This window comes from Triturus cristatus, chromosome 6, assembly GCF_964204655.1.
Source record: "Triturus cristatus chromosome 6, aTriCri1.1, whole genome shotgun sequence".
Classification (NCBI taxonomy): domain Eukaryota; kingdom Metazoa; phylum Chordata; class Amphibia; order Caudata; family Salamandridae; genus Triturus; species Triturus cristatus.
In genome coordinates this window covers 1,756,221,596-1,756,245,312 of record NC_140589.1, presented here as the reverse complement: position 1 = coordinate 1,756,245,312, position 23,717 = coordinate 1,756,221,596, and the positions used below count along the sequence as shown (strand labels likewise).

General features: G+C 46.9%; 1 protein-coding gene across 2 annotated transcripts in view; it reads right to left on the bottom strand.

Annotated features, from left to right (window-relative positions):
- GALNT14 (polypeptide N-acetylgalactosaminyltransferase 14) overlaps window positions 1-23,717 on the bottom strand; it is a 1,097,368-nt gene that overhangs the window by 366,113 nt on the left and 707,538 nt on the right. For both annotated transcript variants that reach the window (XM_085613021.1, XM_085613020.1), the window contains exon 4: window positions 19,658-19,725. In XM_085613021.1, coding sequence (XP_085469147.1) covers window positions 19,658-19,725 — 68 coding nt within the window. The remainder of the gene's footprint in view (window positions 1-19,657; window positions 19,726-23,717) is intronic.

Sequence of the window (23,717 nt, the reverse complement as noted above, 5' to 3'; positions counted from 1 at the left end):
TAAATCCTCCGGGTAGACCCATAGTCTCCGCTAACGGATCCATACTAGAACCCACTTCCAACTATATTGATCACTTCTTGACACCACTCGTGAGAGATCTCAGCTCCTACCTACGAGACACCCCGGACCTTTTGCAAAAACTGGAAGGAGTGACATGGCAACCCACCTTTAAATTGATAACAATGGATGTAGTCTCATTGTATTCCAACATTGAACATAGAATTGGATTCCAGGCTTGTAAATATTTCCTAGGCAAAAGAAACATTGAATATTGCCAACATAACACCATGTTAATGGAAATGATCACCTTATGCCTGAACAATAATATCTTCACATTCAATAAACAAATTTTTAAGCAAATAAAGGGATGCGCCATGGGCTTTTCGTTCTCTCCTAACTACGCAAACTTAACCATGGGTTGGTTTGAACAACAGGTGGCCTGGACCACAGAGAATGATGAGTTTTTGGAAAAAACTATTCTTTGGCTTCGTTTTATAGACGATCTTCTAATTGTCTGGGACGGCACAGAACTTGAATTCAAAAACTACTTTGCACGATTAAATAACAACATATCAAAATTACAATTTACTTTTGAAATTAGTGCGAAACAAGTAACTTTCCTAGATACTAACATCTATGTGGAAAACAATATGCTCCACACAACACTACATCGCAAAAAAACATCCACCAATGCGATATTACATGGGGAAAGTTTCCATCAAGATACCTTAAAATGGAGTATTCCCTATGGAGAATTCCTTAGACTTAGGAGGAATTGCTCTGCGGATAATGAATTCAAGAAACATAGCCAACAAGCAATTGAGAGATTTAAAAAACGGAAATATCCGACCAAAGTAATTGAATAAAGCCTGCAAAGAGTAACAAACCAACAACGAATGAATATATTAAAAAAGACCAAACTGAAAGAAGAATCCTCCAAACAGCCAATAATAAGACTCATCACAACACATAGTGTGGAAAATAAACATCTAATCAAGATCATAAAAAAACACTGGAATATCTTACAACTTGACCCATCATTGGCAAAAATCATGGGAGAACATCCAAATGTAACATATCGAAGAGCAAGAAATATTGCTGATAAAATCACGCACAGCCATTTTAAAGAAATCCAAACAACAACATGGCTACAAAGAGAAGGCTTTTGGCCATGCAAACAATGCAAAGCGTGCAAAATAGCAAAACACACGAAAGAACTGGACATCCAAAAGGGTACTACATGGAAGATCAAGCAACATCTTACTTGCAAAAGCAATTATGTGATCTACATGGTGGAATGCCCATGTAAGCTACGTTACATCGGAAGCACCATTTTTGAGGTCAAGAAAAGAATACTTGAGCATATTCGAGCCACCACACAAAAGGATCGCTCAAGCGCAATAGCCAAACACATGGAGAAAGAACATGATAGTCAATGGGAATGTCTCAAATTTTGGGCCATAGAACAAATACCACATTCGGAAAGGGGAGGCAACCGCGAAAGGATTTTGCGTCAAAAAGAATCAAGACACATACTCACCTTCAGAACTCTAAATCCATGGGGTCTTAATCAAGACGAAGAACTTTATGTACATCTTTGAAACCCATCCCAGTGCCTCAAATGAAACATCAAAAAAAATTTTTTTAAAAAGAAATAATGCTCACCAAAGAGCGAAAATATGAATAAAAATCATGCATGATACCAGAATCAGGAAGAAATGGACACAGCTCACCAAGGAGCATGAAATCAGATTTATAAATCAATAAATCAACAAACATACGGACAAAATGCATACATTTGCCAAAAGAACAATATAAATCAATATTGCTCTTAAAATGTAAAAGAGAAAAGCACACTAATTCACTAATGTCACCACATAAAATGTTAACACTATATTAACCACAATGCACCAAATCATGAAACAGGAAGTAACTGTGTGCAGATAGAAATAAAAGAAGAACTTTTCTCTGCACTCTATCAATCCCGTGATCAAGGTCAGAGTTGTTTGACCGAAACGCGTTGGGCATGGCAATTGATTAATAAATCCACCTGAATTTATCCTGGAAAACGAGTGAGTGCGTCTTTACTTCGCTGGAAAGCGAGAATTGTTGCATATATATATATATATATATATATATATATATATATATATATATATATATATATATACATGTTGAACATTATTTCTAAAAAAAATACTAAAGTGTCTACACTAAATTACATAAATCATGCTTTCTGGGTAGGGTCTAGCTTTCCATCAAATTTGGAGTAATTCCACTCAGCTGTTTTGACTATAGGGCTGTTCAAAATCTCCCTTGGAAGTTATAGGGGAAATGCATTTTGGAACCTGCCCTTTTTCTCTACCCTTGCTTGAAAGGTCACTACTGAACTTTCCAGTAAGTAGCTGAGGTGGATGAACCTTTTTTTCTGGAAGTTTTGTTAATGTTGGTGAAACTGCGCCAAAGTTATTACCAAGCCCAAATATTCATTCCCCAAGGAAACCCTGTACTAACAATAAATACATAGTGGCATCTGCCACTGTGGATAGAAAGATACATAGATAGATGGATGGATGGATAGATGGATGGATGGCTGAATAGATGGATGGATGGAAGGAAGGATAGATGGATAGACAGATAGATCGATATATCGATAGATAGATAACTCATTCCAATTGCTGTTGAAGATGGGTGCAGGGTGGAAATAAATAAAATCGATGGGTTTAACTAAAGTTTTAAGAAAGACCATTGTAAAAATAGCACATACAGTAGTCTGCATATATGATCATTTTGAAAAGAATAAACTGTGTTATACACCATTACATACCATAAGTTTTTAGGAACTTTAAATATTAAATATTACTATTACCCAAATTGTGGCACTCTGTTTACCATTGCTCCCCCTTGTGTTCTGTGGGCCTTCTCTTCAGGACCTCTGAGGATGAACAATACTTATCCTTTTATGGAAAGAGAGCACTATTGGACCCTTTTTTTAGGTCCCACATAGCGTTGCAGCGCAACACGCTGTTCGCTTTGCGAGGCATGCCGTATTCAGTATAGTGGGACAAAGCTCCGCCCACTTTCCGTCCATGTTTTTCATTGGCTTAAATCAGAAATGCTGCATTCTGATTTGTTTTCGGCTTGTTTGTCCCTCCTCCTGACGATCATGTCGTTATTTTTCTCCTTCCATGGCTATCGGCCCATTTACTTTACAAACTCTTTTGTTCCTCTGCCCCCCCTTCCCGCCCGCAGTTCGTAACTTCTCTACCCACCACCACCCCCCTACTCCCAATCATGCCTTCTTGGACGCGCCCACTGTTGTTTATAATGCAATAGGCCTTGCGTAATATGAGTTATTTAGCATTTTGTAATGCTTGTTTTCTCCTGGAATTGGCTGGCTGAGTCTCGCACTTTATTTTGCCTGACCTGTCCAGACGGCTATGTTACACATGCGTCGCCCAGCAGCCGCTATACAGACGCTCCTGCGCATGAAAAGGAAGGTGTTTACCAGGACCCAGGCAGCCACCCAGCAGAGCAGGAAGAGAAGCACACTGCGCCTGAACACCCACAGCTGCAGCCTCTTCAGCAGCGTCGGGGGTCACATAGTAACAACTGTGCGGGAGGTACAGACGACCCATCCCGTTCTAGGGGGCGACTGTCCCGGGCAGGGAGGGGGCATCCGGCAGGGGCCCAGCTGCTCTCCTATCTGGGGCCTGAACCCTTTGACAACATACCTCTGTATCCCCCTGTGCCTCAGCAGGCCTTTCATCAAAGGACACAACAATTATAGCAGGCAGCAGACACTCTGCCATTAAACCATACTTTGCAGTAATGCGCAGGTAGGGAATAGTGTGTGCATATATATTTCTTCCATTGCCTTGCGAGGGTATGGGATGGCGTTGTGTCGCCGAGCCTACTCTGTGCAGCCTAAGTGCGGTGGCTTACAATCAATCCATCACTTGGGTTGTGGAGTGCTTCTTGTTGCCCGTGAGGGTAACTAGGCGCTGGCAGGGTCAAGTTGGTTAGCCGAATGGCCAGTTTTCAGGGATTACCACTGTGGGATGGAGTTTTACCTGATGTCGAGGTGCACGGGGAATACGTCAGGGAGGAAAGCAACCTCTTCCGCCCCTCTGTCCGGCAAGCTTTCAAGGAGTCCCCTTTCAACCCGTAGCCAATGTATATCTGTGTGCGCATGCAAACTCCGGGGCCCCTCGTCAATGCTGCTGGGGTTTGGGGGCTTTTTATTTTCTGTTATGTCTCTTCTATACATGTGTAGTAAATTTCACACTCCAATTTTTAAGTGTTTAGACATGAATGTAAGTACTGGGCTTTGCACTTGAAGGGCTTGAATTTCCAAGTGAGTGGACAGGCCTTACAATATTTGAATCTGTACAATGTATGTAGTAGCGTTAACTAACCAATAGGGGTGACTTGCAGCTTATGTTGTTCGAATCCCCGGCAGGGCAAGCTCAGCCTTTCAAACTACCAAGGTTGATGAGCTGAATGCCTTTGAATGGGCTAATAGTTATATCTGCTATCGATCGTTCTTGGAAGTGATTTGCGATAAAGTTTGTAGTGTAGTGTGTTTTACTCCCTATTTTTGAAAGTAGAGCGGTTTTATTCTTTGCACCTCAAATAGCTTAGCACTGTCCTGAGGTGTTTACAACTAGAAGCTATAGATGTGTAAATGATTAAACCTGCTGAGAAATAGTGCGGGATGAAATGCTATATAACAAAAGCTCGTCCAAGTTATTATTCTTTTCCTACCCCCATGACGTACTCCTATCACATACTGTCAGTGACACGATGATTGATGGTCGGTCTGCCTTAACGTGCATATTGCACTCTAGACATCTGTGGTGGGTCGCTGTGCTTCATACACCTCCTTCACGGCTAAGGTCACAGACCTGCCCTGTCAGGTCACTACCTTCACCCACCCTGTCCCTAACACTGCTCCGAAGTAGCAGAAATAGCCCAATCTTTTAGTCTTTGTTGTATGTTGTATTGGATTTTTGCTTCTGTCCTTTAACTCAAATGCAGCATTTCCTTTAAAACAAAGGGTGCGCCCGTAGCTGCTTCTGCTATCCCCCCCCACACACACACAAATACAGCGAGTGATAACATCAAGGTACCCCCGGATTTAGTCAAAGGCATACTGCACATTCCGTCACTTTCAGTAATTGTTTTTTCCTTGCATGCATACTCCGTTGTATTTATTTTTAATTGGATTTGTTTGCGTTTGCAGCTGCGCTCCTTGTTCTGCTATTATGCTGAGCCCCTTTTTAGGTCTCGCCTAGCGATGCAGCACGAACGTGCTGCCATCGCTTTGCGTGGCATGCAGTATACACTGTAGTGTGGAAGCTCTGTGGAAGCTCCGCCCACTCTCTGCCCATTGACTTTTGTCTTACATGCTGCCTTCCGATTGGTTTGAGACTTGTTAGTCCCTCCTCAGTCATCATTTGTATCCTTCCACGGCTACTGGCCCCTTTACTCCTAACACTATTTTCTTCCCTGTCTCCCCCCCAGCCCCCTCCTCGCCCCCTCCCCCAGTCTGTGACTTCTCGCCCCCCGCACGCCCACTCCCATTCATGTCTTTTTGTGTCTTCATTGCAATAGGACTCGTGTAAATCACGACCTGCTTTGTTTATGTTTAGCGCGTTGTGCGCGCTTTCACTGGTCCGACTCCCTGTCGCTGTCTCAAGGCGTGGGGGAGGCTGGCCAGTTATCGTCAATAAAGAAGGAGCTGGGAGGGCAGTCCATTGTTTAGCACCTTTGCCACCGCGCCCCGCCATTGCAGTCAAAGGACGCCGCTGCTGAGAGACCGGAGGCAAAAGAGTCGACCTCCGAACAATCAGCCAGTGCCACCGGTCCGCTGAGGCAGCCGTGACCCAAAACGCCTGCTCCGAAAATCCTCACATATTTAGTAACTCGAGGACTGGCTGCGGGAGAGGTTAGAGTGGTGGATTCACTTGGATGCAATCTTGCCCCGCATATTATGCCTCAGAGTAAAGTTGATTGATTGATTGAAACATAGACTCTGAATATGATGGAATTGAGAAATATGAAAGATAAAATACCAGTAACACCATCCATTGGTGCACTGCGAATAAACTTTTCAATAGCACATCGGCAGCATTTTTGCTCACTGTTATCTTTGATATGCTTATGATGCTATGTCTGTGCCCTGGGATCTCTCCATATCACCAATCATTTTTACTTCTGGAACCCCAATTTTGTTAATCAACAACATCTGAAATGTTTTTTCATACGCGGTGATGTCGCCCTGCCTACAGAACATGTTTGCTTCCTTGCAAGGGCAAGGTGATTGACAACAGCGTGAGGCCAGATGATCGTAGAAGGCCCCCTTACAGTCCATGGGGGGAGGGGTGGAGGCTAAGATTTTGTTACCCCACTGACGCATTGGTGTAACTTGGAACATCATGCATGCTGTGTTCATCGCACATTGGGGCATATCAACAACAACCGGCGATAATTATCGCTAAGCGCACTTAGCGGTAGGATAATTATCGCCGGCTAGCGTTGATTTTTATCGCTGAGATAGCGTGCTATTAGCAACGCTTATCTCAATAGCGATAAAAATCCTCACGCTAAGTGGCTAACGTGAGATTATCGCTGGAAACCCAGCGATAATCTCACGTTAGCTTGTTGATAGGGACAGACAAACTTAGCCATGATATCCTCCTTCCATAGGATATCATGGCTAAGTCAGAAAAATACCAGACGTAAAAAAGCAGCGTTAACCGCGGTTAGCGCTGCTTTTTTTATCTCTAACAGGGTTAGCGATATTCTTGTTAATAGGAGAAATGTGGCTTAGCGACATTTCTCCTATTATTTTACTCTGGAACGCCCCCTTTGCATCTCATTAGAGATGCAAGGGGAAGCGTAGAGTAAAAGGGTGCTAACAAATTTGCATGTTAGCACCCTGTTGTTGATAGGGTGCTAGTTTTATCTCTGCTTTTTGGCTTTTAAAGCCAAAAAAGCAGAGATAAAGCCCTTGTTGATATGCCCCATTATTCCTCTGTGGTGTCACCCAACACAGAATTGATGGCAGAAGATTTACGTGCATATTTGAGTTAGCACTTATTCTGTGACTTAATAACACACTCAGCAAAGACCTCCACGTGCGATATTTAGCGGTATAAAAAAAAGCTTGCAATTACTGCGTCACTCATAACAAGCTGCTTAGATTTCAGAATGCTTGGGGTGCTGTACTGTACAGAGCTACCAGTGCAAGTCTTAATTCTGAAGTTTGTAGAATGGGTTCCATGACCTCACTGTGCAAAATGTAAGAGCGTTTACAGGTTAGAACATTATTTAAACTGCACAATTTCTTGTATGGCTTGGAGTTCAAGCCGATCATGCATATAGATGACTTCAATCCATACAAGCAGAAAACTCTGGAGGTGTTAAAGCCAGCCCTAATGTCGTTGCCAATGCTTGTTCAACCTTGACATTCCAGCGAAGGTTAGCCCGATCTCAAACCATAACAAGTTTCACAGATCATATTTGTTTCACAAATCATATTTCAAGTTCGGCTCGTGTCTTTATCGAGTACAGAACACGCTTCTGTTTCAGTCTAGCTATTGCTCATGATCAGTTTCAGTTTCATATCACACTGTTCTTTACCTCCACATTCCTCTGCTGCTCCACGTCCCTGACAAAGTAACACAAGCACTTGCAAAGCTAGCTGGTCTGACTTATGTTGCCAGCCTTTTGACTTTGTCAATGCATTAGCTTTGTCAATGCATATTGGTTTTTGTAAAACTTTATTGTTTGGGACAAAAGTTACCTTAACCCCTTTCCATGGCGCCCCACTGAGAACAAATTCTCTTTTCATCTGGTTATATCAGTTGTGTAAGGCTAAATGAGAAGAGTTAATGTAACACCCAGGATAATGCGCTGCATGGCCAAATACTTTTAAGATCCTAAAGGCAAGACCGTTGCATTGCTAATGCTTGTTTTCAGTGATACTACTGGTAGCTGGTGATATGGAATTTACAGCAGAGTTGTAAACTTTTTTTTTTTTTTTTTTGAAACCGTTTATTACAAGACTCAAAAAAATATACAAATATGGGCCTACAACCTTCCGGCCGGCCGCTAGCAATAAAAGGAGCATCCGATATACATTTATAAAACACATGGTGCTGCGGCCGAGCATGCACAGGAGGTAACATCGTTGCGAGCCACACTATCCAGACCCCACTATACGGTTCCATTTTAAACTTAAAGAACAACAAATACAAACAAACCCACAAGGCAATCCTCAATCGGAATAGCAACACGTGCTCCCCTAGAGGGGGGATCCTAGCCATCCATAGGAATCTCAAGAGGGGGGGGAGAGATCAGAACTAGGGCTGGGTACACCTAATGCCCAGGTACCGGGGGGATGAGTTGGCTAAGGGGACGGGGCCGGCGACGGATCGGGCAATAACGGTGGAGCACAGATTCCCCCGCGGTAGGCGTTCCAGGGGCCCCACACTTTCACCCATGTCGCGGGCTTACCTCTCGCCACATACACCACCTTTTCCCGAAACATGCACCAATCCATATGTTCCTTCCAGGCCGAGACAGTCGGGGGCCTCTGGGATCCCCACAACTGGGCAATATCACGCTTGGCAACCATATACCCCAGAGTCACCCACCACGTCTGCGGCACCGAGTAATCGGTAGGCTCCCACACATTCAACAGGCATCTCCTCGCTTCGGGCAACAGCGCCACATGCGTGACCACTCGCAGCACCTCATGCACACCACGCCAGAACCCCTCCACCTCCGGGCACTCCCACAAGATATGCAGAAAAGTCCCCAGCGCACCACACCCACGCTTACACAAACCGTCCTCAGCATAGCCCATACGCAGGAGCTTTGGCCCCGTCATGTAGACCCTGTGGAGTATCTTGAGCTGGACGAAACGAAGTCGAGCCGGTATGGCCACCTCTTTCGGGGAGGCCACCGCGGAGATTCAGTCCTCGTCGTCCAGCTCCAGCCCATCGGCTACCCAAGCCTCACGAAGGGCAGTCAACAAGTCTGAGCGGTCGTTGATCAGTTTTTTGTAGATCAGTGAGATCGTGCTGTCAGGGACGTGTCCATCCAGCACTCTATCCTCCAGGGGGGAACACTCCGGGATGGAGGCAACGTCTGGAAAGACGGAGCCCAGCGCATGCCGGACCTGCAAGTACCGAAAGTACTCGCTGCCCTGCAACTGAAATTCCGTCTGCAGCATCTCGAACGTTTTAAATCCTCCCCTCGTCCAGAGATCCCCCACTTTGCTGATGCCTATTAAATCCCACTTCTCAAAGCCCTTCGAGGTCCACAAGGAGCCCAACCGCTCAGATGCGTATAGTGGTGACGCCCGGGTCAAACGGTCCTTCCACCCCATTGCAGCATTGGCCGCGTGCCACACTCGCACCATGACACGCGTGGGGCCCGTTAGGCGAGCGTCGGGCGCGCTAGAGTAGAGCGCTCGATTATGGTCACCACCTGGAAGTAGCATCCTATCCATTTCAAACGCCGGGTTTAAGGCGGGCCCATATAGGCCCTGATTAATCGCAGCTAGCTGGGAGGCCCAATAATACCGTTTAATATCCGGGAGGGCAATCCCCCCGTCATACCAGGGGAGCGTCAGCTTAGCCAGGGCAATACGTGGCCTCCCGTCCCAGAACAGGCGGCGCTGCAAACTCTCCACTTCGCGGAAGTAGCGCGCTGGGACGAGGTCCATAGTGTTCTGCAACGCGTATAGGAAATGCGGCAACGACATCATTTTAATCAATGCCGCCCGGCCGAGCAGCGAAAGCGGCAAACGCCGCCAGCGCGCGACATCCTCTTTCAGACGCTGGAGGGGGGGAAGCAAGTTCCGATCATACCGAGCCTCCGGGTCCAGAGTAATGAAGACACCCAGGTACCTAAATCCCTGCGGGGCGACCTGGATCGGACAGCCCCGCGGGAGGATAGGAGCCTCCCCAGAGAGTACATACACACACGATTTAGCCCAGTTGATGACCAGACCGGAGTTACGACCGAATGAATGCAGAACATCAACCAGTACTATGAGTGATTTACGTGGGGAAGCTAGGTACAAGAGGATGTCATCAGCGTATAGGGATACGCGGTCCTCATACTCAGGGGTCCAGCAGAGACCACGGATGGAAGGCTCCCACCGCAGCCACTCCGCCAGGGGCTCCAAGGCAAGTGCAAAGAGGAGCGGCGATAAGGGGCAGCCCTGTCGTGTGCCCCGGCCCAGATCGAACGGAGCCGATACTCTTCCGTTCACCACCACCTGCGCCAATGGGCCCGAATACAGCAATTTGACCCAACTGATGAACCCTGGGCCAAATCCAAACTTCGCAAGCATCGCCCAGATATATGGCCATTCAAGCGTGTCAAACGCCATGGTGGCGTCTAAGGACGCCAAAATGGCCGGCTCCCGTATGAACGGGGCACGTGCGAGCACACCGTGCAAACGCCGCAGATTAAGGGCTGTGTTGCGATGGGGAATAAAGCCAGACTGGTCCTGATGAACCAAATCGCCCACCACGCCGACCAGCCGATTGGCCAGTACCTTGGCGAGAATCTTGGGCTCCGCATTCAGTAGCGAAATGGGCCGATAGGATGTAACCCAGTCCCGAGGTCTCCCTTCCTTGTGGATGACCACGATTGTAGCCAGACGCTGGTCCGGCGGGAGGGAGCCCACCGAGTGTGCCGCCAGGAACATAGCCCGGAGGTGGGGTGCCAGCGTATCCGGTCGCAACTTGTACAACTCGATAGGGAGACCATTCGGACCCATGGCCTTGCCGGAAGCGACCGAGCGTATGGCGAGGGCGATCTCGTCGGAGGTGGGAGCGGCGTCCAACGACACCCTGTCCTCCCCGGAAAGGGACGGCAGCGCGATATCACTGAGCAGGGCACGGGAATCCTCTTCCGAGCAGGGAGACACCGGGGAATACACCCCATGGAAATAATCCGCGAAGCAGGAGACAATTTCTTCTGGCTCAGTTACACACACACCATCCGTTTTCTCAATCAGCGGGACCACACGATTCGCTCTCTCTTTTTTGTCCAACCACGCTATAAGTTTACCAGTTTTATCACCCACATCATACAGTCGCCCCTGTTGCTCTCTACTGAGGCCCCTGGCCGCCTCCGTGACGAGGGCCCTGTAGGCCGCTTGCTTGAGTTGGAGGACATGTAATGCAGCATCCGTCACCCCACCTTCTAAATTCCCCTCCAACTCGGCTATTTCAGCCTCCATCCGGGTCACCTCCTCCTGCTCGCGCCTCCGGGCGTGGGAAATAAGGGATAGGGCCTCCCCTCGGAGTACTGTCTTGAAGGCCTCCCATAGCGGTATGGCCGAAGGCACAGACCCCACATTCTCATCAAAATATCGCTGAAGGGATTTAATCAATTCAGCGCGAATGGAGGGGTCGCGCAGGTACCAAGGATTGATTGGGACCACCCTACCCTCACCCCTCGGAAAGACATCAAAGTGCAGTAGGAGCGGGGAGTGGTCCGAAATACCCCGTGGCAAATGGCGTACCTCTCCCACCCTCCCAACATAGGCCGCCGGGACAAGGACATAGTCTAGTCGTGAGAGACTACCATGGGCTCCCGAGTGGAAAGTGTACTGCAGCTGCGTGGGGTGTTTTAAACGCCAGCAGTCCACTAATCCAAATGTATCCAAGAGGCCGGGTAGCCACGCCTGTGCCCGGGGGAGGTCCCTAGGGGGGTGACGATCCAAAGATCCAGATACCACCGCATTAAAATCCCCCCCCACAACTAAAAGCCCCCCCGGAAGGCCAAGGAGAAGGCGCCCAAGGTCCGCAAAGGTGGTCGACTGCAGCCCCGGTGGGATGTATACTGACACAAAGACAACCACTTTGCCCTCCAGTCTTCCCACCAAGACCGTATAACGTCCCCTATCATCGTGGAGCACCTCATCAATCTCCAACGGGAGCGAGTTCTTCACCATGATGCCCACACCCCGTGAGCCGGACGTGAAGCCCGAGTGAGCCACTAGGCGATAGCCACGCCGATTCATGGCGCAGAAGGAGTTGCCAATGAGGTGTGTCTCCTGCAGAAAGACTACATCGGGCGAGATTCGCTTCAAAAACTGCAGGACCACACCCCGTTTGATCCTGTCCCCCAGTCCATTCACATTCCAGGACAACAAAGTTAGTTCCCTACCCCCCATCATATACAGAAGCCATCATTCGTACCCCGGAGAGCACTTTAGAACTAACACAATAATACGTTTGCCTTGTGATAAAAACGAACAACACCCCATCCCTACCCACCCACCCCAACAGAACTCCCCCCTCCCTGCACCCCTGCATGAGCCCAAACAGCCCCCCCAACGTGCAGTGTGCCTGTCGCCCCATATATAGTTAGACTAACTAAACCCCCTAGAGGAGGAGGGAGAACCCCCAATAGACCCAACACAACCTCCATAGGAGGGGAACTTACAAAAACTGACGCAGAATCAAAAGTGGCATCATTTTCGTCCAGAGTGAGGCCCAATATTAGACCCTCAGTCCTGATCCAGCGTGCCGTCTCCCCCCGCCGCCCCCCCCCCGCCCCCCCGATCACGATCCCCGGGCAGAGTATCCAGCCAGTCCCCGGCCGCCTCGGGACGATCAAAGAAGTGCGTGCGACCATCCACCTCCACACGCAGCTTGGCCGGGAAAAGCATGGCGTATTTGAGGTTTAGGTCCCGAAGACGGCGTTTGATGCCTAGGAAGCTCAGTCTCTGCTTCTGGACCGCTGGGGTGAAATCAGGATAAAAATTAACCTCCATATTGTCAAGCTTGACCGGTCCATGCAGTCTGGAGGTTTGCAGGATAGCGTCTCTATCCCGAAAATTGAAAATCCGGGCGATGAGAGGTCTCGGAGGGGCTCCGACCTTCGGCCTTCCCCCGGGAACCCTGTGGGCCTGCTCCACAGCGAAGAATTTGCTCAGCCCCCGTGGCTGGAGATGGGTAGCAATCAGGTCCTCCACAAAGAGATCCGCCGCCGCCTCCTCGCGTCCCTCGGGCACCCCGATAATGCGGATGTTGTTCCTCCGTGCCCGACTCTCGGAGTCCTCCAGGCGTCGATCCATTAGCGCAGTCGCCTGACTAAGCCGGCGCACCTCTGTTTGCAAGGCCGCCACATCTGTCGTTAGGCCCGATGCGGTGTGGGCTAAAGACTCTACTCGGTCGTTGGTTTTGGAAAGATCGGCCCTCACCAGGCCAACATCCACGAGGACCGAGTCAATCTTCCGCGCCAGTGTATCAAACTGCTGGCCCACCGAGGCCTTCATCTCGGCAATGGCGCCCATAACATCTCGCAGAGTCAAATCTGCGGGCAGGTCTGGGGCATCAGGAGGGCTCTCAGGGGACTTGCGCGGTCCATCGGGAGATCCCTTCTGGAGGGTATAGCGGTCCATACTGTTGGCCTGATGGACGGCGCCACGCCGGGTCGATTTGGTCTTTGCCCGGTCTCCATCTTGTTTCGTGGCCATGGCCACCAGTCTCCCAGTCGCACCAGCCACGTCGTGTAGGGCAGGAAAGCAGGCACGAGCTCCGGGGGGGCCCCCTCAGAGCAGCGGGGTGGATCACAGCCTGCAGGCAGGCAGGGTCTCCCAGCAAGGCCACACCACACCAACACCAAGGGCTCCGCGACCCAACCTCGCAGAGACAACAAGGTGGTGCGAAAGCAAAAGTGCGGGGCACGCGAGTCGCCAGGCCCTGCCTGCCGCTGTTGTTCACTTTGTCACTGGATCACCCCACAGCGCAAATCCGGGGACCGGCGAGGGGAAGGCCGCACACCTCAATCGGTGCTCACTCCGGTGTCCGAGGTCCGATTCGGAAGCGGGAAACGGGTGCCACCTCAGCTCAGGTTCACCAACATAGTCCCCTCATCCAGGGCAGGATAATTGCAGGATAATCGTAGGAGGTTGCGGAGGTCCTCGGGAGCCTCGCACCTACGCGGCCATCTTGGTTGCGCGCTAGGCTCCTCCTCGAGTTGTAAACTTTTAATTTTATTTACTAAGCCTCCACATTCTTTGCATCATTGCAGAGAGCATCTGGGAGGGAAATAATTAGGGAAATGTAAGTAAAAAAAAAATTGTTCTTGTGTAATGTAAGTGGTGCTCATGTAAAGTGCTGCAATCCCTTCGGATAGAGTTAGCGCTACATAAAACTGCAGAAAACTTGTGCTTCAAACAAGAAGGGGTGAGAAGAGCACGAAAACTAACGTTACTCTCGTGTTTCTTGTTAATGGTGACGACACCAAGCTTTGTTTCGTAGGTATAAGAGAGACCCTTCAAGCTCTTTGTCTCCACTTGCCCCCGGATGAGCAATCACCTTCAGTGGCAGGGCGCCATTCACTGCTACTCAAACGTGTCTGCTAGAGCCAACCCGAGCTCCTTGTGCTGGCAGGCATTCCTAAAGTGTTTTCGCACAGTCAGTGCAGTTTTACGGCTTACCCCCCCCCCCCCCCCCCCATGGGCCTTTGTAAATAATACAAATCCAAAACAAATCCAGTGGATATTTGTGGCTATTTGTGGCACAGCAAATGAAAAGGTATGGACTGGCAATTCCCATTGCGGATATCAAAGTGGACTTCATTTCAACACTTCTACATAGATTAAAACCTGCAAAATGCTTCCTATATCTGTACCCATGAACTGTGAATGGCCTGTGACGCCCACTGTGATATAAATCAAAAAACGTATGTATTGGTTGTTTCCAATTTACACTCATCCCCTGGAATGCTTTATAATGTTTTACATCTTCTATTTTATTTTAATCCACATGTCTTGATATCGTTAGCCTTTTATCTCCGATTTTTTTTGTTTCTTTGCTTAAAAAAAATTCCTGTAACTCATATTGCACACAACTCTCTCACCCTCTCTCATACTCACTCACACCACTATCTTGTTCTCTCACCTACAAATCAAACATTTATACTTTTAGTTTCCTTCATATCTTTCCACACACTTTCAATACCATACCTTTCAAATAATAACCAAACACACTCTCTCCTCCTCTTCTTTCACTATCTTCTACATGCACAACCACAGCCTCTTTATGCATCTATAACATTATCTCCCCTTCTATCTCTCTTTCTCACACACTATTTATGGGTTGTCCTCAATTTATTTACCACTGCATACACAAACTACCTATCCCTCTCATTCTTAATTTCTAATTTGTACACCTCTCACCCCTATCTTATCACTATACCACATATTTACAATACACATACACTACCCACTATACAATTCCATATCTTATTTGAATTCAAAGCACATAATTCCACAACAAACAACATACATCCATTCCACTGCAAAAAAGTAAACATAAATAAGAAAGAAAATTATTTACAATGCCAAAAACTAAAAAATCACAAATGCGAGACTGATTGCATTGCAAATGTTTGTCCTTTCTGGTTGTCAGGAGCTGAGGAACGGTTGGCTGATTTATATCTTAACTGCAATCTTGAGATCTTTTTATCATCCTTTGAAGTACTACAACAACCATCCTTCCTAAAAATTATTTGGATAATCTTAATCTGGCTCTCTGCTGTAGATCAGCACATCTGAGCTGCTAATTTAGTGATGATATTTCTGCCATGTCTAGAGGTCATCAAATATTTCCTTCCTTTAGGAGCTGCTCTTTAACTGACCATGAAAGGAGAATGTAGAAAGAAGGAGCCTGTATTAGAGAAGAGCGCATCCAATCAGTAATGAAGGGCAAATGTTAATGCTTCAAGTGTCTACAAATACATCATAAACAGAAACATACATCTCCCGACTCCGAACAATATTCTTGGAGTCTGGGCTTATCTCTCAAAAATCTGCTTTCTCAACATGTCGAAGAAGCTTTGTGGAGTAAGGGGGATAGGAGCACACTGCCGCACATCCTAGCGCCATTACCCCCATTACCAAGCTCTCAAGCTTCAAAGCGCCTGTATGTTCGAAGTGGTCTTGACGCAAGGAAGTTTGTGGCAGCATGTCCAGCAATCCCAGAACAATTCTCTACTGATGATGGAATAGTCCAGAAACACCTGTGTCTAGAGCTACGGCAATGATGGCACCAGCTTTGGTAAAAATTATGGTGAACTTTGATGCAAGTGCAAAATTTCTGTACTACACTTACCAGGGAGTGGCAGTGTGCTCCTACCCTCCCTTACTGAAGAAGCTATCTGGGTACAAGTGAAGAATTGATCTAAATTAGGCCCCATTGTGCATTTCATATACTTAAGTCTACATATAATTATATGGTCGCCCAGTGAACTATACAAAAACAATTAAATTTGACCATGATTAGTGCTGGGGCTGTCAGACAGGGAACGCTGATCTGCCAATCCTGTCGCAAGGTAGGTGATTATTCGAAAATAATCACAACTGCTATCATTTTTATTAGAATGCCAGACTGCACTTTAACCTTTCAGGAATTGTCCAGCAAAACTGAGACACCTCCATCTCCTGACAAAACAAAACTATTAGACTCCTGACAGCAGGAGTCCTTTGAGAGATCACAGCCACCTGGGAAAAACCTGAGGTATCCTCCTTCTCAAAATAATGGAATGCAATCTGCGGCATTGACATGCTTGAAGGAAAACTGGTCCAAAGAGCAAGCTTCAATGAAACTAACATGGACACCACCTATGTGATTACCTAAACTCTACCATGCCAGGGCACAAGAGAGGTAATTCTCACCACACATACCATGAGCAATGCAAGAAAACCCCAGACACTAAACAGTCCTTCCTTCTTTGAACTTCAATAAACTCAATGCTAACACACCCTTCCCTTGATGAACTTGTCCTTCCAAACTTGCTATTATTTCGTCACCGGTGTCTTCTTGATTTTAATTTCTGTAACTCGTCACTCTAGACAAAAATATTCTTCCCAGGCTTCAGTATTGTACATGAAGAAATATTCTTTTGATGGCCACACATATCATTATCAATCAATGTATGTTCATGGGTATCATGCTACATTTATGAATCATGTTTGGGGCATATTTACAATTGCGGTTATCATCCTCACGAAGACAGCATAGTGACCTCATCCCACTAAATGGAAAGGTCATCCTCTTTTTCTATTGTCTGATTAGGCTTTCTCCATCTACCCATCTCATGGAATTTAGGCCTCTATGTACCAATACATTTCCTCAGAGACAAAGAAAAAACCCTTTGCTACATAAACACTTAGTGGTGGAAATGTGGCATTACTTCTGTTAGGGTTACAGGGATGGGGAGATAGAGAGAAGGAGGTATGGATGGTGTGTTGATAGAAGATATAAAGAAATAAGGAAAAATTGCAGGTAAAGTAGAGAGAGAATAAGAGAGGGTGGGGAATACGCGTGTGTGGGTGCATGTATGGGGATGCATGAATTTACCATCAACACCAAATGCCAGCAATGAGAAGATAGCTATTTTAATTGGTGCATCAACCATCATTACAGAAACATTCAGCTCAATTAGTGATTAGGACCCATGTGACATCTATGCACAGGTTTTATTTGCTATTATGCAAATGAACAAGAGGCCATCTGCACAATTACAACTAAGTTTCTACATTTACCTCTAAGGAAGTCAACTGCCATTGTGATTAGTAAAAGTAAGACACGTGGGCATACTGTTCAAATGTATAACAGGTAATCTCTACTCACATATTTAAATGGGCAACTTTAGCAAGAGTGCCATGTAAAAATTAGACTACACAATTTAAACTTCTGCAGTATCAAAAGCCTATTTTTCTACCTTTGGCTCAGAAAAAGATAGGGCCGTCATATACATGAAGTGTAAATATATAATTAAGCTAAAAATCAAGAGCCAACATGCATTTTTAGATTCTAATCCTCATAAGTGGCTCATATAAGGTTGTCAGAGTCATGCTTTTAGGGATACCAGTTTCAATACTTGAGTCCATTCCACTGTTTTTGCTTGAGTTTTACTTTTTTCACATCTATTCTAATCCCCCTGCTGAGAGGCGTTGCACCTTCCCAGATCTGAAGCTTCCCTAGAAAAGAAGAATTCTTGGGGCTCAACTTCCGTCCTGCTTAACATCCACCTGTGAAAGGCAGCTTGATCTACACAAAGGCTTGATTAGACTGAGGATTACCCGGCTATCTGCATTAGGTGTCAGCACCCTCTGTGAAAGGAGGTGTTGATACTGTTAAAACAACCGTTGCGAAAAAGGGTGTCCTACCTTCTGTTTTAAAAACTTAGGAATGAACAGAAGAAACATCGCCGCCCCTCCCCCCCCCCCCCCCCAATTGAAAGGGGCCTTAAGCATGAGAGGGGAAAGGCAGGAGTCCTTACATTGTGTGTTTGCCTTTCACCCAGGAGAGGCCAACAGAGTTTGGCTTTAGAAGGAGACAGATGAGGATAAGAGAAACATAGACAAGGTTCAATAACAGGTGTATACATAGCTATGGAACTATGAGGCCGATTATGATGACGGTGGGACCGACAGCCCGTCGGTGGCAGTCCCACCACCATCGGGACCATGTTATCCGCCCGCCATATTACCATGGCGGGCGGATAGTCGGCAGTCATACAGACCGACAACCACGCATCCGATGGGCTCCTTGAGCCCGCCGGTGCTTTGGAGGGGAATCATGTCCCTACAAGGCACAGCCGTAGGGATTATGATGCCCCTCTCTGCCTGCCTTTTCAAAGTGGGTAACCCGCCCATAGCGGGCCACCCTACCCCCCTGGCCATAAGCTGTGGGTTTTGGGGGGCACCCCTGAACCATGTGGCAGGCATCGCATGGTGCCTGTCACGTTGTGCAGGGATATGTCAGGTGTCCCCTTTTTGCATCACGGAGTGTGCCGCAGCCATCAGCACCCGCTGCAATGCAAAGGATAGGCATTGCGACCGCTGGGGAGGGAATCACATCGTAATGCCTCCATCAGGCGTTCCTGTTTCCGATAGGGTGGCAGGCGGACTTAAGTCAACCCTCCATCCTGATCAGCCCCTTAGTCTTGTGGGATTGTCAGACTTACTGGTAATAGTGACCATGTGGATTCAGCAGAACTGACTGACAATGCTGAGCGGATGATTGTGTTTCAAGAGATGGCTGTGGGAGTGTTGTGAATGATAGAGCGAAGGCGCTCCTTATGTCACGTTGGCACCGATGAACAGTCTGATACTGGATGAAGTTAGAATTTAAACATGTAATCTCAAGGCATGTGCTCAGTCACATTTTAACAGCAGGGGCCTCATAGTTGAACTTGCCATTGTCTTTTCAAAACTTTTGGTTACAAATCAATCCTTTTGTGTAAGGTGCCTGCCTGCATCAGTGGTGTGAAGCGGTCCAATAGGCTGCAGAATGCTTTTTTTACATCCCTTGCCCATTCAGGCCTTTTAACTAAAGTATTCGGAGGGATTCCACATTCAATTCAGACTGGAATATACATGGCCCATAATCCTCTAAATGGCCCCAGCTGCCTGCAGTGGAGCGTGACTGCCTCACAAGTGGAATAGGCGAGTAACTGATTCGAGGGAATTCCTTCCATTCTTTGCTAACATTGCATTTCTATTATGTTATCTGCCTGCCCGTTCTATTTTCCCAGGCGTTGTGCATTCATTCCGTTGTGTTCCTGTTGGGTGTCAGGCAGTGATAAAGCCAAATTAATTACTTACGATCATCGCTGAAATCGTCTACCAGTATAATTTCATGGATCAGGTGGACCGGCGTTCGATTCAACACGCTGTGGAACCAATAACAAGAACAACCGTGACCACAACAAAAGCACTCTTGTAAAGTCTATGAATCAAAGCAGCACATTCAGATGAAATGGACTGTAAAATATAGAGCGCGAACAACAAATAATACAATCACTGCCATAAATACCAACACAATAACATGTATAAAGCTTATGGCACAGGCGATAAAAACTAATGCAACTATGAAAATGGCATTTAATATTTACCTCACACTGTTACAGCTCGGCACCTTACAACGCATGTAAGTGCCACCCAGGCCATTGTTGGCCTCTTTACAACGCAGTACTTTACCACCCAGGTGCGTTTATATGGTCTGGGTCGACATCACACCTGTCGCTGGACAATTATGTGAGTAACACCAGAGAGGGGCTTCGGATCCGCACAGATATTAGGAGCCAAGAGTACGTTTTGATTGGGCAGAAGTTGTGCTTCCACAAAAAGTGCGTGCCCTCTGCCAGCTGTGATCATTTTGTTTATTTATCAAGCTGGCTGAGCTTGAATTTTCAGAGACACACACACATGGTCATTGTGAAAAAGCGTCTTAATTAACTAGATAATTTACGGTGTTTGTCTTTCTCTGGCATTAGCACAGATGGGAGGAGGGCAGTCAATAGCCTACAGGGATTGTTAGGTCTGGCTTGACAGTGGAACTGTCACCTGACCTTTTAACCTACACCAATATTATTCTACAGTTCTTAGCTTCCACACAAATACATATGCTATTTACTTGTACTGCTTATCAACACCATAAAAAAACGATGGATTTAGGCCCAGATGTCTGTATTAGGGTGCATGTATGACATTGTTCTGCATTCTGTCCATCAATTGTTTTTTTTGCATTTGTTACCGAGTGGGACAGGTATGCCCAGACATGGGTCCGTGCTCTCTATGCCACTGGAGTCAAGCTATCCTGGCTGATGAGTGGTGAAACCCCGAAACTGGTCCAAGGATGCTTGTTTCCAGTCTAGGGAGGACCTGGCCTGGCGGCTCGGGCTGGATTGTTCCCATTCGTTGCAGGGTCAACACTGATTTGCATATGGCTGGGTTCAAACTAGAATGGCATGGGGAGCAAAAAATGATGGATTTAGGCTGAGATATCTGTACTGGGATGAATGTATGACATTGTTCTGCATTCTGCCCATCAATTGTTCTTTTTGCTGTTGTCACCCGAGTGGGACGGGTATGCCCAGACATGGGCCCGTGCTCTCTATGCCACTGGAGTCAAGCTATCCTGGCTGATGAGTGGTGAAACCCCGAAACTGGTCCAAGGATGCTTGTTTGCGGTCCAGGGAGGACCTTGCCTGGCAGTTTGGGCTGGACTGTTCCCATTGGGCACAGGGTAAAGACTGATTAGCATATGGCTCTCTTCAAACTGGAATGGAATGGGGAGCAAAACAACGATGGATTTAGACCCAGATCTCTGTACTGCGGAGAATGTATGACATTGTTCTGCATTCTGTCTATCAATTGTTCTTTTTGCATTTGTCATCCCTAGTGGAAAGGGTATGCGCATACGTGGGTCCAATGCTCTCCATGCCACTGGAGTCAAGCTATCCTGGCTGATGAGAGGTGAAACCCCAAAACCGGTCGTAGGATGCTTGTTTCCAGTGCAGGGAGGACCTTGCCTGGCAGTTTGGGCGGACTGTTCCCATTGGTTGCAGGGTCAAGACTGATTTGCATATGGCTAAGTTCAAACTGGAATGGCATGGGGAGCAAAAAAATGATGGATTTAGTCCCAGATCTCTGTACTGGGGTGAATGTATGATATTGTTCTTCATTCTGTCCATCAATTGTTCTTTTTGCATTTGTCACCCACCCTGAGTGGGACGGGTATGCCCAGACGTGGGTCCTGTGCTCTCCATGCCACTGGAGTCAAGCTATCCTGGCTGATGAGGGGTGAAACCCCGACACCGTTCCTAGGATGCTTTTTTCCAGTCCAGGGAGGACCTGGCCTGGCAGTTCGGGTTGGACTGTTCCCATTGGGCACAGGGTCAAAACTGATTTGCATATGGCTGGGTTCAATCTGGAATGGCCTGGGGAGCAAAAAAACGATGGATTTAGGCCCAGATCTCTGTACTGGGGTGAATGTATGACATTGTTCTGCATTCTGTCCATCAATTGTTCTTTTTTCATTTGTCACCCCGAGTGGGGCAGGTATGCCCAGACGTGGGTCCTATGCTCTCCATGCCACTGGAGTTAAGCTATCCTGGCTGATGAGGGGTGAAACCTCGAAACCGGTCGTAGGATACTTGTTTCCGGTCCAGGGAGGACCTGGACCGGCAGTTCGGGCTGGACTGTTTCCATAGGGCGCAGGGTCAAGACTGATGTGCATGTGGCTGGGTTTAAACTGGAATTGCATGGGGAGCAAAAAACTATGGAGTTAGGCCCATATCTCTGTACTGGGGTGAATGTATGAAATTGTTTTGCATTCTGTCCATCAATTGTTCTTTTTGCATTTGTCACTTGAGTCGGACGTGTATGCCCAGATGTGGGTTCCGTGCTCTCCATGCCACTGGAGTCAAGCTATCGAGGCTGATGAGGGGGTGAAACCCCAAAACTGCTCCTAGGATGCTTGTTTCCAGTCCAGGGAGGACCTGGCCTGGAAGTTTGGGCTGGACTGTTCCCATTGGGCACAGGGTCAAGACTAATTTGCATATGGCTGGGTTTAAACTGGAATGGAATGGGGAGCAAAAAACAATGGATTCAGCCCCAGATATCTTTACTGGGGTGAATGTATGACATTGCTCTGCATTCTTTCCATCAATTGTTCTTTTTGCATTTAACATTAGCATCCAACATTCCTTAAAGTCAATCCTACTGGCATTGCCAATGCTTGTTTTTTTAATTACGTTTTTTAATGTGATTTTTGCATTAAAAAGGGTATTTTTCAGTTATTGGGAGGTTTTTTTTCAAATCAGGGGTGGATAGAAGTAAAGTGTCATAAGGGCTTTTTCAGATTCAGAGGCAGGAAGTGTAAGTTAAAGGGTTCAAGGGGGGGTAGAGGTAAAGGGATGTAAGGGATTTTTGGGCTCAGAGGTGGGTAAAGATAACGGTAGGAAACCCTTTTTTCGGAGTTCAGGGGCTGGGAGTGCTAAAGGGAAATATGTAGGTTTTTTCAGGGCTACTTTTTGACTAGTTTGCACATGGAACATTTTGGGGTGTTCCGTCTAGCGGGAACCAAGAAAAAACGGGGCCCCAAAACACGTTTTCCCCATTCACTTTTCCACTTTTTTAGACAGCTACAGCCTTAACCACTAAACAGATTTGCACCAAATTTGACAGAAAGCAAGATCTTAGTCGGGAATGAGTGCTTTTTATAATTTGATGTAAATCCATTAAGTAGTTTTTGAGCAATTAATGCTGAAAGACGTAGTATATCTAGGGACACTGAGCCTCTGTGGATCTGACAGATATTTTGCTGAGATCTGATTAGCTGCTACCACCTCAACCAGGAAGTGGTGGCACCCAACTTAGGACTCCGGACTCAGTCTGAGTTCTAAAAAAAGATTTTTTTTAAAGAGACATAAGGGGGATGGCAAGGGATATCCTGACCCCCTATGCCTGGTGAAGGGGTCCAGAGGTACCCTGCCTGGGGACAAAAACCTTTTGCTTTAAATATTGCCACAAATTTGCTGAGGATCTGCTAATTAACAGCAAAATAAAAAAAAGCAAGTGTGGGCTCACCGGCTTGTTTATTAAACCCTTCGTAGCTAGGCCTTTCCCCCACTGTGCTAAGCTTTTTTTTTAGCTATTTGGGGTAGTTCGCGCTTAGGCCCCTGTAACTTTTTGACCACATAAAGTATCAATGCCAAATTTGCGCTCTTTTATCTCAACATCATAGGGATTCAAAAGATACCCAAGGTTTGTGGATTCCCCTGGAGGGAACCCAGAAATTAGCCAAAATACAGCTACATTTTGTTTTTTGGGGGAACAATGGGAAAATAGGGCACCAGATGAAAGCGTCTGTTTTTTTCCC